This window comes from Micromys minutus (genome assembly GCF_963924665.1).
Source record: "Micromys minutus genome assembly, chromosome: 10".
In the NCBI taxonomy this organism is placed as follows: Eukaryota; Metazoa; Chordata; class Mammalia; order Rodentia; family Muridae; genus Micromys; species Micromys minutus.
Genome location: NC_137979.1, coordinates 20,482,898 through 20,499,481, shown reverse-complemented (window position 1 = coordinate 20,499,481; position 16,584 = coordinate 20,482,898). Strand labels below are relative to the sequence as shown.

General features: G+C 42.7%; 1 protein-coding gene across 2 annotated transcripts in view; it reads right to left on the bottom strand.

The window, feature by feature from the left end:
• MYH10 (myosin heavy chain 10) overlaps positions 1-16,584 on the bottom strand; it is a 123,546-nt gene that overhangs the window by 100,389 nt on the left and 6,573 nt on the right. For both annotated transcript variants that reach the window (XM_080923430.1, XM_080923431.1), the window contains exon 2: positions 15,810-16,185. In XM_080923430.1, coding sequence (XP_080779556.1) covers positions 15,810-16,154 — 345 coding nt within the window. In that variant the 5' untranslated portion in view covers positions 16,155-16,185. The remainder of the gene's footprint in view (positions 1-15,809; positions 16,186-16,584) is intronic.

Here is a 16,584-nt window from a genome sequence, read left to right as displayed (position 1 = left end):
TATGAACAGTTGGGCATATTAAACTGCTAGAGCCACAGGAAAATCCTGAAGAACAAGGCCGAAGGGGAAAGTCTGTATCTTAACATGACTGCACATTTTTCCTACGACATACACAAATATTTGTACACATAAAAATTCACAATTTTGTAGGTATATTTATATGATACGGTGCTATGCCTCCAGGCTCCTGTCTGGGCTGATCATTTCCTCTCCTGCAGGCCGCTCCCGGAAATGTTGCTCCTCATCTTCCAAGTGTTGGGCCAGTGTTTGAGAAAGCAGGGCTTCAGCATGCATTGTTTCAGAGGATCAAAGGACTAGGGAACTAGGAAATGGAAGCAGGTGCAGAGGCTGATGCCAGGAAGCAGAAGCACAACAGTCTCCCATCAGGAACAGGGCGTTGGCTAGGGAACATCAGATCATCCTCCATCCAAACTGTAGCTCTCAGAAGAAATCAGTCCAAAGGAAAGCAGCATGGGGGTGTGGCTGGGAAAGCATGTGGGGATGGAGGACAGTATATCTATACCATCTCTATAAGCACCAAACCTACATAAACATTACATGTACATCAAAAAACAAAGACGTCCAGACAAACAGGAAAGCACTGCATGATGGGGAGACGGTCAGGGGACTTGGAGAAAGAAGTTAGTGTGGAAAGTCTACAAATAAGCCAGGAGAAACCCTTAGGTGGTGTAACAGTGTCCATACTGCGTCAGAAACAAAAGGAAAATACCAGTGGCCAAGGCAATGAACGACTAAAAGCTCACATCACCGAGTGAGTGGGGCACACCCTAGAACACAGGAGGCCAGCCTGGATTATGCAGTGAGTTTTAGGCCAGTCTGAGCTTCACAGGGAGACTCTATGCGATGTCAACCTTCTGACTGTCAATTTGACTGGATTTTGAGTCACACAGGAGACACACATATGAGTATGTCTGTGAAGGTGTTTCCCAAGAGTTGACTGAAGATAGAAGAGCCACTCTGAATGTGGTCAGCACCATCCCACAGTCTGAGTCCTGACAGAGTAAATAGGAGAAATACAGCATTCATCTGTCTCTCTGTCTCTGTCTGTCTCTGTCTCTCTCCCTCTCTCCCTCTCTCCCTCTCTCTCTCTCTCTCTCTCTCTGCTTCCTGAGGGCAGCACCAGCCTCACTCCTCTTTCCACTATGCCTCTCCTGTGTTCAAACTGAGCCAACTATGTCCCTCCTCCGGAAAGTCACCTGTCAGCTATTCTGTCTCAGCAACAGAAGAGTTACTAATGTACCTGGTCTCGAAACCAGACACAAGATGGAGTTCAGGTGGCCAGATAGTCACACTTACTCCAAGGCACTCTTCTTATAGGAACAAAAATCATAAGAAAAATAATATATGAAAAACAAGTTACACAGATGAAACTAATGAATGTGGATGACAAAGGAAGATAACTCCATGATTAACCATCACTGCTGAGGGACACCAGGCATACAAAGCAGCAGGTGTGGCCTAGGTCACATCTCACTGTCCTATGAGTCTGTTATTTGTTTGTTTATACATTTGGGGGGATGAATTTTTTTTTAAAAAGATAACAAAAAACAAACTGGAGTCAGTCACGGTGGCGTTCACCTTTAATCCCACCACTCAGGAGACAGAGGCAGGTGGATCTCTATGAGTTGGAGGGCCAGTCTGTTCTACATAGTAAGTTCAAGGACAGCCAGGGCTACATAGAGAAATCCTGTCTCAAAACATTAAACAAACAAACAAAAAACCAAAACCAAAAAACAAACTTGAAAAAAGTTGAATTGAGATGGCTTAAATAACTCTTTATGTGAGGTACACACACACACACACACACACACACACACACACACACACACATATTAAATGGAAAAGAACTCAGCAACTTGAGCTCCTGGAACCACAATGGCAGGGAAGGAAATATCCTAAAGAACACTTGAGTCCCTCCCTTCAACCACCAAAGCAATAGACCCCAAAGAACTGAAAATTTTCCTGGGTACCCCATTGTCTTAGTTAGGGTTCCTATGCTGTGATCAAACACCATGATCAAAAGCAAGTTGGGAAGAAAGGCTTTGCCTTACACTTCCACATCATACTCCATTACTGAAGGAAGTCAGGACAGGAACTCAAGCAAACAGGGTGGGAACCTAGAGGCAGGAGCTGAAGCAGACGACACGGAGGGGTACTGCTTACTGGCCTACTCACTATTAATCTGCTTTCTTAGAGAAAGAACCCAGGACCACCAGCCTAGGGATGGCACCACCCACAGTGGGTTCACCATCAACCACTAATTAAGAAAATATCCTACAGCTTGTGTCAAGTTGACATGAAATTAGCCAGCACAGGGATCATTCGGCTCACAGCACATGTGTAAAGGTAAGAGGACAACATTCAAGCACTGGTTCTTTCCTACACACATGCCCAAACTGCTCATCTGTGCACCATAGGCATGCGAGCACCCAGAGCCCAGATGAGAGCATTAGATCCCCTAGAAAGTTCCAGGGGACTGAATCATGTGATCTGGGTCCCCTGCAAGAGTAACAAGTTTTATCACTGGACCAAGCTAAATTCTAAAGACGATAGAAGGCAAAAACACAACACCATTACTGTTTGTCAGCTTTGCATCTTTTGTTTTGTTTTTCTGTACCCCCTGGTGTCCTGGATCTATCTCTGCAGACCAGGCTGGCCTCAAACTCAAGAGTCCACCTGCCTCTGCCTCTGCCTCTGCCTCTTCCTCCAGCACCAACTTTAGCTCTGCGTCTTAAATACAGAAAAAGAAAAGAAAACCCAAAACAAAATCTCAGCATTCTAGAGGTCTGGGCAAGAAGACTTCTGCAAGTTTAGTTCAGCCTGGGCCACAGGACACGACCCTGTCTCAAATAAACAGAGAACAGACACTTTTGGAGAAATGAAAGACATTTCTCTCTTTCTCTGTGTATGTGTGTAAGCTAGAGGTTGACATCAGATGCCTTTCTCAGTCTTTGTTTGTTTCTTGAGACAGAGCCTCACTATGTAGACCTGGCTGTCCTAGAACTCACTTATGTTAGCCTTGTAAGAGTGGAGATCATTGGTTTTTATTTTTTATTAACTAAATATTTTAAATTTTAAATATTGTGCATGTGTGTACTTGTGTGCTAAGATGGACGCCCTGAGAGGCCAGAGATAAAGTGTCAGATCTACTTGGAGCTAGAATGATAGACAGTTGTGAGCTGCCCAGTGTAGGTGCTGGGAACTGAACTTGGGTCCTCTGCAAGAGTAGTAAGTGCTTATAAGTGCTGAGCCACCTCTCCAGTCCTTCCATCTCATTTTTTGAGACAGGATATGTCCTTCACCCTGGTCCACTGATTGGCTCCAAAAAACCTCAGGGACCTTCCCAATTCCACCCACTAACTGCTAGGATTACCTACTGGTGTGCTGGGAACCAAACTCAGGCCTCATGCTTACAGGACAGTCAATCTAGAAAAGACTGTCTTATTTTCACACATAGTCTCTGTGATGTGTATGTGCAGGTGCCCACAGGGGCCAGGATAGAGCATTAGAGCCCTTGGAGCTGGAGTCAGAGGCATTTGTGACCCAGAACTCAAACTCCAGCCTCAAAACAGAACAACAGCTCTGTTAACCAGAGACATTTTTACACAGACACACAGATACACAGAGGCAGACAGACAGACAGACAGACAGACACAACACACAACATCCAAATTTATAATACACAGGGAAACTGCCTTAAAGAAACTAAAAATCAGGTAACAGCAAAACATAAGATGTATTTTAAACAATAAAAAATCAACAGAAAGAGCAAACAGTTAAACTAAGAAACAACTACTAGAAAGTAGTGTTTTGTAGACTTTAAATACAGAGAATTAAAATTGCCAATGGCAACATATAAGTTGTGAGGGAAGGGTAAAGACCACTAAAGTGCTCTAAGGCCCTGTCATTAGCTGACTCAGTAAGAATTCTATTTCGTACAAATCATTTCTCAGCCCCTTTTGGCTAAGATCATGTGTCACATCATTCTTTAGTAGGCCAAGGATACAAATAAAAATTTGCAACCACTATATTAGCACTAAATAAAGAGAAGACTAAAGTGAACAGCAAACAATGTATACTGAGAAAGGGCTGGAGAGATGGCTCAGCGCTTACAACTGCTGCTGGCTCTGCAGAGGCCTGGGGCTCAGCTCCCAGCACCCAGAGAGCAGTTCCCAGCAACCTGGAGCTCTAGTTCCAGGGCCGGTGCTTTTGTGGTCTCCATGGCACAGGTACACACTGGGGACATATTCACACAGGCGGGCAGAGCACACACAGAAGAAATCTTATCCCTCATATGAGATGTAAAAAGATAGAACAATGAAAACTCCTCAGTCCAGGGGCAGTGGTGGGAGTGGGAATGGAGGAGGGGCTGAGGCTGGAGGTGGGGAGTAGTTTAGGGTTAGGGTAGAGGCAAGCAGAAAAGAAAGAAAAATTAATTATGGTGCCGAGGAGATAACCCAACTGGTAAAATGCTTGCCAAGCAAGGAAGATGACCTGAGTTTAAGTACCAACAGTTATGTAAAAAGCCAAAAAGCATGCTTGTAATTCTAGCAAGGGTGAGTGTGTGAGTGAGTGAGTGAGTGAGTGAGTGAGTGTGTGTGTGTAAGATCCCTGGAGCTTGTTGGCCAACCAGTCTAGGTTAATCAGTGAGTCCCAGATTCCAGTGAGAGAATCTACCTCAAATAACAAGAAAAAGGGCCACGAGATGGTCCCAGCATGTAAAGTGATTGCCAACAAGACTGAGTTTGTCCTGGGTCCCATATGGTGGAGGAGACCAAATCTTGTCAACCCGTCTTTAAACCTCCACATACATACAAAAGGACATGCATGTACACACACAGATAGATAGCAGGTAGACAAATGATAGATGTAGTAATTTTAAATATGATAAAATAATGTAATAAAAATAATTTTACAAACACAGGTAAATGGTTCCTGAGGAGGAACAATACTCTGGTTTCCAAAGGTATGTATACAGACATGCACACTCACACATACAAACAGAAAACAAGTTAGAGGGTAGATTAAATGACATGTATTAGTCGCTATACTGCATGGACATATTTAAAACTGTTGATGAGCAGCCTACTGCAGTCTGCCCAGGTTCCTTTGATTTCTCATTCTCTGTTAAAACCTGTTGATTAATTTCTAATTCATTACTGGATAAATTATAAATTCCCACTCTAAAATAGATAAATAGATATAGGTAGATAGATAGATAGATAGATAGATAGATAGATAGACAGATAGATAGATGGATATGTTCAGACTCTGTCATTCCCTTGAGACACAGAGGCAGGAGGAATTCAACATTGCCCTGGGCTACATATACATAGTAAGAGCCCGTCTCAAAAGACTTCAAATCCCCTGAACTCAAGTAAGGAGGTGTGTGTGCCAGCTGCACCATAACCCAGCACTGCTTCGGTGGGCGGACCACGGGCCCAGCTGCCACAAGCACACCCACCCATGCTCACTGCCTGTCAGCCTAGCTCCTGGCCCAATCAGACACTGCACGTGAAGGGAGCTAGATGGAAAGTGAGGGCAGACACTTGTATCTTCCTGGCAGTCTCAAGCATCCCTGCACAAGCGCACATAAGGTAATAATGTTGAAATCAAATTAGCAAACCAGCAAAGTCACCAAAACCAGACCAGTGCACATCTTTCACACCTCTATAGACAAATCAGTGTGAGTGTGAGCAAATATTGACAGGACTAAAGCCAGAAAAACTCAGATTAACTGACAGAAAAGAAGACTTTAAAGAGAAAACCCTAGGACCTATAACTGAGATCAAAAGGCACTGCATACTTATGGTACTAGGCCCAACGACTTCAGAGGACACATGATTTTCAAGCTCATCTTTTCTCACCCACATGGTCATAAAACAGATCACAAAACAAGCTAAGAAGTATCAAAGGGCTGAGCTCATTCAGGACATACTGTCTGATCATGGGGGTTTATGTTGAAATAACAAAGTAAGCCTGCAAATCCCCTATGTTTGGAAATGAAGCAATTCACTCATAAACAGTCTATGGATTTTAAAAAAAAATCTCATTATTTTTAATTGAATGATAACCCAACATAATAAAATTAACAGAATACTGCCAAAGCAATAGAAATTTATAGCTTTAAATGACTACTTTAAAAAAAAAAATCAATGAGGTATTTATATTAGAATCCACAGAATGAAAAATTTATTCCAAGGAAAGTAAAAACAATGGTATGAGAAGTAGATAAGGAGTCAGACATGGGTGGGAAGACATGAATAAATAGAAAGAATAAATAGAAAGGACCAGAACAGACCAAAAGCTGAGATTTGAATCTTGGGTGAGTCATTTTAAAAAATAGAAAAAAACAATTAGGGCTGGAGCGGTGACTAGGTGGTTTAGAGCACCGGCTGCTCTTCCAGGTCCTGAGTTCAAATCCCAGCAACCATATGGTGACTCACAACCATCTGCAATGAGATCTAATGTCCTCTTCTGGTGTGTCTGAAGACAGTTACAGTGCACTTATGATAAGTAAAATGTAAAAAAAGAAAAAAATGATTACTATCAAGTTAAGGGCCAGCAAGACAGCTCGGTGGTAGAATGCCTGCACAGTGTGCAAGGGGACTCTGCTCTTGGTCTATCCTCAGTACCGAAGGCAAACACAAACAGAAAGGGAGAAGAGACAGATCACTGAAATTAAAAACTTTCTCCACAAGAGCATTTACACTAATAAATTTGAAAGTATCTATGAACTAGATGGACTTCTAGAGAAACATAATTATCAACTGAAACAAAATAAAAGTCTGAAAAGCTCCAGATCTATCAAGAAAAACTTTCCCCAGGGAAAACTCAGTCATTGTCAAATGAATGTGAGTCATAGTCAAACTCTTGTAGAGAACAAAGGTCCAACTGCCCCAGTTCATCTCATAAAACCAACATAGTTTCTTTCTGGTGTGGTGCTAAGGATGGACCAGGAGCCTCCTTGTACCCACAGAGCCATTCCTGACACAAAACAATCTTAACACAAAATACCTCAAGAATATTACAGAAAAGGAAGACAGTTGTTCTCATTCAAGATATGCACACCGCCTAACTATTAGCCAGAAAGGGAGAGGGGAGAGCTGAGGAAGGATATAAGAACCCTTGCTCCTGGTAAGATTATTTAACATTCTGGAATATATAACAAGTAACAAAAAAATTCATACTATTATCTCACTGATAATAAAAAAAATTTGGTAAGTTAAAACTCAAACAAGATTTTTTAAAATCATCTATTCAACATAGAAACTAAGAATAGAAGAAAATTTCTCTTAGGTTGACAAGAATTTGTTTTGTTATTTGTTTTTAATTTTTTCAAGACAGGGTTTTTCGATGTAGTCTTGACTGTCTTAGAACAAACTCTGCAGACAAGGTTGGCCTCAAACTCAGAGATCCACCTGCCTCTGCTGCCTGAATACTCAGATTAAAGGCCACCTCTGCACAGCTTAAGAGTATTTCTGTTTTGTGATAGGGTCTCACTGTGTACCTGGTTGACCTCAAACTCTTAAGTGCTGGGATTAAAAGTGTGCCCACGACACCCAACTGAAAATGGCATTCTTAATTTTGAAACATTAAAAAGTTCCCCTGAGATTTGAAATGATACAAGAATGTCTCCTAATACTTTTATTCAAAAATATTACACTGGGGGTCATAATAGTCTAATAAAGCAAGCAGAATTGGAAAGAAAAACAAAATTATCATTTGCAGATAATGAAGGCACTCCACAAGAATCTTCAGAGAACTATTATAAGCAGTGAAAAAACTCAGCAAAGCCCCTGAATACAAAGTCAGCATATAAAAACTAATTGCAGACAGAATATTTCTACATAATGGTAATAATTATGAACATATTATAATATGTTCTCACTATATGTACCAAAATAGTAAAAATTTAAACACGATTTGTCTTGGTTAGATTTTTGTCAACTTGACACAAGCAAGAGTTATAGACAAGAAGAACTTCAACTGAGAAATTTCCTCTATTAGACTAACCGTCGACAAGTTCATAGGGCATTTTCTTAATGACTGAGGTTGGAGAGCTCAGCCCCTGTGCAGTGGTCCTGGGTTGTATAAGAAAGCAGGCTGAGCGAGCCAGGAGGAGCAAGCCAGTTAGCAGCACCCCTCCATGGCGTCTGCGTCCGCTCCTACCTTCAAGTTCCTGCCCTGATGTGATCAGCAAAATAAACTCTTCCCTCCCCAAATTGCGTTGGTCATGGTGTTTTATTACAATAGAAAACCAAACTATTTAAATAGTAGCTAGAAAAAAATCAAATACTCAAAAGATTTTAACAAAATATAGACAGGGGCTAGAGAGATGCTCAGCAGTTAGCAGCAGTGGCTGCTCTTCCAGAGCACCTGGGTCAACCCCAACATTTAAATCCGTCTGTAACTCCAGTTACAGGACTACTGATGCCCTCTTCTGGCCTCTCAGGGAAGCAGTCAAGCACACTGTGCACAGATAGACATAAAATTAAAAAATAAGAAAAGATGCTTTATAAAAAAAGTTATACATAGAAAAAATAAACAATTAGATACCCGAGTTTATCAGGAATTAAGGCTTAATTTTGTAAATATCTAATTTCTTCCCCAAACTGGTTTGTAAAAACTCCAATTAAAATTTTAACAGGGGCTGGGCAGTGGTGGCTCGTGCCTTTAATCCTAGCAGGTAAAGGCAGGAGGGTCTCTGTGAACTTGAGTATAACTTAGTCTACAGAGAGAGTTCCAGAACAGCCTGGGCCACACAGAGAAAACCCCCAAAAACAAAACAAAACAACAACAAAAATCAACAGAATTTTATACAGCATGTTTGTAACAAATGGCAAGTGACACTAAAATTATAAACATGAAGGACTTACCACCCATAAACCATAAAGAACCGAGGGCAATTACTACAAAGACTGCTGGGCGTGGTGGTGCATACCTTTAATCAGGCAGACTATCACAAAGATACTCAAATTTAACCACCAGATGTGAGGGCACATGCCTGTAAATGCCAGTGCTGAGGGGGTTGAGGCAGGGGGATCGTGACACCACAAGTCCAGGTTATGGATCTGTTTCTGTATTTAATCTACTGTGATTGATTGTATTGTGTTGTTTGAGTACAAGGAAATCAGACAGAGTTGGGAAAGAGGAAACTGTCTCAACAAAACAAGAACAATTACAAAACCCTCAAATTACAATCCTGACAACTAAGTGCCACCAGCTTTTCTTTCAAGTAACAGCCTCACTTTGTTTTCAAGGAAATATCTGCCAACTATCCCTGCAGAAGAAACCCCAACTTACCTCTCAATCCCCCTTGCACATAAAAAAAAAAATGCAGCCTATGAAAAGAGCAGCATGTTTAGCTTATAACGGAGATATGCGCACACTTGTTCATCAGTCAGCGCACGCCCAACACAGCAGAGGTGCTAATGCCTACTCAGCTCTTCGCACGGGACATTCAAAAGATGGATCCTCAAAGGCTGAGATTTAATAAAATCAATCATTTTCCCTGCTTTATCAAGGACAGTCTCAAACTGGATTTGTTTTAAACTACCCCACAAAGCTCAGTGAAGGACAGACATTGAGAACACAGCCTGCAGTCACTTCCTTCATCCATGAGGAGGCGTCATGAGCCTTAGTCACCACTGCCTTTGGACCGGCGGTACAAATGTCAGCGGAGAAATGGCAAATGACATAATGTTATGAAAATAGTCTTGACCTCTCCAGTTCCCCTGTATAGCTCGCTCCCGACCACACTCTGAAGACTGCTGGGCTCCCTCGACACTGAGCAGCGGGCCCCATCTTTAATACCAAACAAAGCACAACCCATAGACACTTGTATGAAAACAAAACCAGGCAAAAATTAAAGTCTAGGTGTACATTAGAAGCTAATAAAACACATTGGGAAATTTCAACACATTTTCTTATAACTGACAGACAGACGGACATCAGACTTCAGAAGTTTTGAGTGTGCACTACGGAGGGAGAGGACAGGCCCTGGTGCTGCTCCTTAGCCACTATCCTCATGGGGTCTCACTGGCCTGGAGTCCAGAAAGTAGGTGAGTTGGCTGGTCAGCAAGCCCCAGGGATCTGAATGGGCCACTGTATCTGGCTTTTTCACGTGAGTTCTAGGGGCTGAACTCGGGTCTTCAGACTTGTGTGGCAAGCACTTTACTGACTGAGCTGTTTCCTAGCTCCAGACTGAAGATTAAATAGTGTAATTAAGCTCTTCATCTAGTGGCCATACATGGAACTGTACATCCAACAAGAACAGAATATACAATCTTTACAAACATACAGAACACTCCCTAAGCTGAGAGTATATTTATAAAAAAGAAAAAGAAAGAAAACCAAAAAAACGAAAAAGAATTTTTGAGGACTTAGTCATATAGTGAGAATTTTGATCTTTTTAAAAATACAGAAATGGGACTGTGGTTTCATTTTAATTCCAGATGTGGGACATGGGGCTGCTTTAGATTGTCCATAGCACAGCAGCTGACTGTGATTTGCCTGGTGCTCTAGCAATGGTGTGATTTTGCCAGTTGCAGATAGTTTCTGTGATTGTGTGGTGTTGGGAATTCTGAGGGCTTTTCAGAGGGTATATAAATGCTGGGGGGAGGGGCAAAAAGTGTGGGGGCCTGGGAGCTGTGGAACAGGCGTTGTTGGTTGGTTACTATTGGTCATGGTTTGCCAAGTGGTTGTGTGTAAAGAAGAAATTAGATATCCTGCCAGTGAAGATCAAACTTGCTCCAAGGAACTCCATGGCCCTAATCAGCGGGAATTAATCTATCAATAATACCAACCCCTTTCCTTCCTATCCTTTTTTCACTCCTACCTAGCATTAGAAGGTTGAAAGGGTGGAGAAGTGTGGAAGGATAAAAAGAAACCACCAAGTAACCAAAGATCAGCCACATAGTAGGGCAGACATGGCAGTGCACACCTTTAAACAGCACTCCAGAGGCAGAAGCAAGCAGATTGCTGTGAGTTAGAGGCCAGCCTGGGCTAAAGAGTGAGTTCCAGGACAGCCAGAGCTACAAGATGACACCCTGCCTCAAAAACAACAAACAGACAAACAAATAAAATAAATAAGGGCTGAACGTTATCTTTGTTTTGTGATTACTTAAAAAAAATCAATAGTGAAGGAATAACTGAGACCATCCCTTGAGACTGAACATAGTGGCATATGATTGTAATCCCAGCGTGTGGGAGGCGGAGCTGGAGGAGCAGGAGTTCAAGACTAGCTTCTGTTATACACCGAGTTTGAGGCCAACCTGGAAAAAACAAAATAAAACAAACAAATCTGCCTTCAAAAGCCAAAAAAGCAGGGGCTGAAGGGACAGCTCAGTCAATAAAGTATGTACATGAGTTTGGACCTTAACACACTCATAAAGAAAGAGGCATGGTAGGATGTAGTTCCAATCCCAACTCTGGAGACAGGTAGATAGATCTCTGGAGTTCACTGAGTAGCCAGTCTGGCCAAATTGATGAGATCCAGGTACAGTTAAAGGCCCTATGTCAAAAAAGAGGATAAATGGGGTCTGGAAAGACTGCTCAGTGGTTAAGAGCACAACTGCTCTTGCAGAGGGTCTAGGTTCAGTTCCCAGCATCCATATGGCTGCTCACAACTGCCTGTCACTTCAGCTCTCTGCTGGCCTCCACAGGCAGGCAGGCAGGCATGCACACAGCACAAATGCACACACACAAGCAAAACTCTCACATATATAAGATAAAAATAAAAAAATCTTCTACCAGCCTTCACCAGCACTTACACAAACATGAACATGTACACATATAGCACATACACAAATAAGTAATAACAGAGAAAACAAAACAACAACCAAAACTCCAGCCTGTAATCCAAACACTGAGGAAGCAGAGGCAGGAGAATTGCTGGAAATTTGAGACCAGCATGATATATAAAAAGTTCTGGGCCAGCAAAGAGCTACATAAAATCCTGCCTGGAAAATACCAGAAACATAGCAAAGCAAACAAAACAAAAGGGAAAACAAGAAAAAAAAAAAAATAACACCACTATTCTTGGAAATGTTAAAAACACACTTTTAATGTCCAAAGGCTGAAGAAGCCACAGAAATCAGAAAACTCTTAAAATTGAGTAACAAAATGCTACATATCACATCTGTGAGTGTATGTTGGAGACAGCGTTACAGCTACAAGTGGGTTTTATAGGAGGAAAGATAAAAATTAGTGATCTGAGAATCTGGTGGTTGAGTAAGTGAGTACACTAATCCTGCCGGCAGCCCAGTCTATCCGCAGGAAGCTGTTTTATCCTACACACATGCTATGGCCAGAGCACAGGCTACCTGTCTCTGTCATGGCACCTCAAGTGACAATTTCAACTACTCAGCTAATTTCAAACAAGTATAGCAAGTGCAGCTCTCTCCAGCCCCACTGTCAACCACTCCAACCACAATTTTGGATGGGAACCTTTCTCCATCCTCCCTAACCCCAGAAAACAAACTGTCCTTCTGTACAGACCTAGAAATCAAGACTTTGAAAAGAAGCTCAAAAGTTCACTCAGTTGTCACTAAGATTGGAAAAAAGTATAGATATAAAACAGCTGCACAGACTCTGAAACCCCACAAGGACTGTTTACAAATCCTCATCATGTGTGCAATGCATGCCTATACATGCACCAGTGTGCATGCCTATACATGCACCAGTGTACATGCCTATACATGCACCAGTGTACATGCCTATACACGCACCAATGTGCATGTGTGGAGGCCAGAAGACAACATCAAGTATCTTTTTCTATCATTATCAACTTTGTTTTTTGGATTTAATTACTTTTATTTGTATGTATGAATGATTTGCCTGCATGTGTGTGTGCAACACAAACATGCTTAATTTTATTTTTTGAGGCAAGATCTCTCACAGAACCTGGAGCTCACTGACTGGCTATACTGGCTGGCCAGCTACCTCCATCCTTCCTCCCCTGCTCCTGGCTCTGCCTTGGAATGCTGAGCTGACAAGCATGACCTACCACACACAGCTTTTTATGTGAGTGTACTTTATCCTCTGCCTCTTCTTGCACTGTTTCCCTTGTACCAGTGCAGTATTTCTCCCGTCCATCTCCCTTCTCTCTATTCCTTGGCCTCTATGATGTCCACTGATGGAATCAAGGAAAGCCTGTAGAAACAGTCTGCCCCTTTCCACACTAACGTCCTTTATTGTGTGTTTGTGTGTGTATGTGTTTGAGAGGAAGAGGGAGAGGGAGAGGGAGAGATAGGTTAGCCTTAGGTGTTGTTCCTCAGGACAGTGGTACTTATTTTTTGAGACAGGCTCTCTGTGGGACTTAGAGCTCACCAATTAGACTTAGATGGGTGGCCAGAAAATCCTCCATCTCCATTTCCCCAGCAATGGGAGTATGAGCTTGTGCTCTCTTAAGCTTCCGTGGGTTCTGGACTCTAACTTGGACCCTCATGCTTGTATGTCCTGTGAGAAGCTATCTTCTCAGTCCTTCCAGGGCTTCTTGGTTGTGCTTCACCTTCCCAGGCCTGCAAAGGTCACTGCCCCAGGCTTCAGTCCAAAACTAAGGTGCTCTCAAATCTCCAAAGTCCACATTCCCATCTGACTCCCTCAGTCTCAACTCTGTCCTACAATGGTATTGAAACCTCAGCCCTTGATCATTGTGGGTTAAATGATAATGGACCCATTCATTCATTTATTTGAATGCTTAGTCACCAAGAGTGGAGCAGTTTTGAAAGGATTAGGAGGTGTGGCCTATGTTGGGAGTTTCAAAGGCCAGTCCCCAGGCTCTCTGACTGCTGCTCTGTGGATTAAAATATAAAACTCTCAGCTGCTGCTCCAGCACCATGCCCATCTGTTTCTTGCCATGGTCATGGACTAACTCTCTAAAACTGTAAGCAAGGTCTCAATTAAATGCTTTCTTTCATAGGAGTTACTTTGGTCATAGTATCTCCTCACAGTAATAGAATATTAACTAAGACAATCACAGAGCCCTCCTGCCTAGACCCTCATTCCTCCTCAGCCTGACCATGACGACAATCACTAAGCTGTACTCTTACTGTGCTAGTAATACAGATGTAAGTTGCTTGGCCGTCACAGGCCTAAAGCTGAATCACACAGCCAGGAAAAGGATACTGTTCCTCCATCTCAGCTGGATTCCCATCACTGCTCCTCTGCTGATCTCTTTTCCTTGGCTCCTCCTCTTTCCAGGTTGGTCTGCTCTCCTAACCTGCTTTCCCAGCACTGCAGACTGTCTCTTCCTCTTTTTCTGTATTTTACCTCACAGAAGAAAGGAAGAGGAGGTGGAGAGGCTCAAAACCCACTCATTTTTCAGCTTTTCCTTTGCTGGTTCCTTTGCCAGTCAGAGTCCAGTCAAAATGTTGCCTTGTCAAAGAGGCCTTCACCCACCCACTGGGGTAGCCATTCTGCCTCCAGCCTAGTTTAGAACCTTGTTTCATTCCCTTATAGGACAGCTCACAACTGCAGGGCACTGATGACCTTGACTGCTTGGCAATATTACTTACATGCACTAGTTCCTTGGGATCACTGGTTCCGGCTGAGTTCTAAATTACTTGTAGGGTTCAAGTAGCATATTCTTTCTCAAAATTCAACCACATTTTTCCAGTTTCAATGCCATTGTCAGCTTTTCTATATCTGTTGCTTTTTAATCTGTCCTGGTCTCATCCATGCCACCTTCCTCAGTGCTGGCCCCTGCCTGCCACTTCCTCATGCCTAATTTGTGATTCTAGAGGTGTTTTGTTGTCACTGTCCAGTGTATGGGTGTTCACCTGCATTTGTGACTATATACCTCTTGTATGTCTGGTGCCCATGGAAGCCAGAAGAGGGCATCAGAACCCTTGGCACTGGAGTTACAGATAGTTGTGAGCCATGTGCATGCTGGGAATCAAATGTAGGCCCTCTAGAAGAACAGCCAAGCCATCTCTCCAGCCCTTGTTACTTTCTGAAATAGGGTCTTACACTCTTTAGCCAAGGCTGGCCTCTAACTCATGAAAGTCCTCCTGCCTACACTCCTCCACCCAATTGCTAGGATCATAAGCTTAAACCACGATATCCACCCATTCTAGATTCTTTGCAGTATCTGGTATTCTTCCTCTGCTTTATCCTAAATTATTTTCAGTAACTTCTGTGCACAGACATGTTCAGCATCTGCAGCATAAAGCCAGCCTCAGGACAGCCCGAGTCTCAGTCTTATCCCCAACTGTTTCCTCTTAAAAGCCTCAGCATTTATCCTCTGCCTTCCTATTACCCAAATGAAGCTGCTCCTGCTCACTGCTGGAACCTTGGAGCCTGGAGCCCTGGTTTTTCTACTCTTCCTTGCCTGTCTCCTCCTGTAGATGAACACTCAGTTATCATTAAATTCCCTAGCTTTTTTGCCATATGCTCCCTTGCATGTCACCCTCCAGAGCAGAACTTTAGCAGTCTTCAAACATTATTTCATCACATCTAATCATTTAAACTTCAAATTGTTAACATATGAAAGAAGCGAGACACAGTGTCCTATGCCCTTAATCCCTGGCAGAGGCAGGTAGATCTCTGTAAATCCAAGGCCAGCCTTGTCTACAAAGGGAGTCCAAGACAGCCAGGCCTTATTATATAGACAAAATATGGAAAAGCAGAAACCAGTTAAGCAAAAGCCTTCCTTTTTTAAAACAGAAATAAAATGTCAAGGGTGTTGGGAACCTGTGTTCTTGAGAGGCTACAGCACCATGTATAATGTAAACTATACTACTTCTCAGGTACCACCCCCACGGTCATTGAGAAGAAATACTCACGTAGATAAGTCCTGAATAGTAGCGATCCTTCAGATTATGTAAAACAGAGGCTTCATTCAAGCATGTCAGCTCTGCCATATCCTCCACCTTGGAGAACTTCGGTGGGTTCATCTTCTGAATGTCATCTTTGTTGACCATTGCTTTCTTCCCGTTCTCTGCCAGCTCCACCATAACTTCATCGCCCCGTTCTTCTTTAATACTAGCTGCCTCAAAACCATGGCGCTCTGATGGAATCCACACCAGCTTTTTAGCTGTCCAGTCAGCTTGAGTGGCAGGGTTGTAGATGACAGCCCTGTCCACAAAGAGATACCTCTCGGGATCCTCCAGTCCAGTTCTCTGGGCCATTGTAAACAGAAGGACCCAAAAGTAATCGCCTCTGCAAGAAAAGGGCAGAATTAGATGCTTGGGACATAAAAGAATTTAAAAGTTTGACTTTCTAAGAAACTAAGTAAAACCTTCAGTAAGCATAAAACATACAGTTAAAGAACCCAGTATCCCTCCCCACAGCCACAGTACCCCCCATTTTCCAAGGTAAACTTCAGGGGTAACCACTAATCATGACTCTGGTTGTCTGGTGACCATACAAGATCTGCCCTCAGTTACCAAATGCAGAGACAAGCAACAAAGTTTCCGGGTGACCTTTTCTCTATCTTCTTTCTCCCTCACCACAAAATTAAGCAGAGAGTTAGGAAAGGAAAGGAGGGGGAAAAACAACAAAAAAACCCAAAGATACATAATAAAAGGTTTTGGGTGGTACTGGAATTATAACCACAGG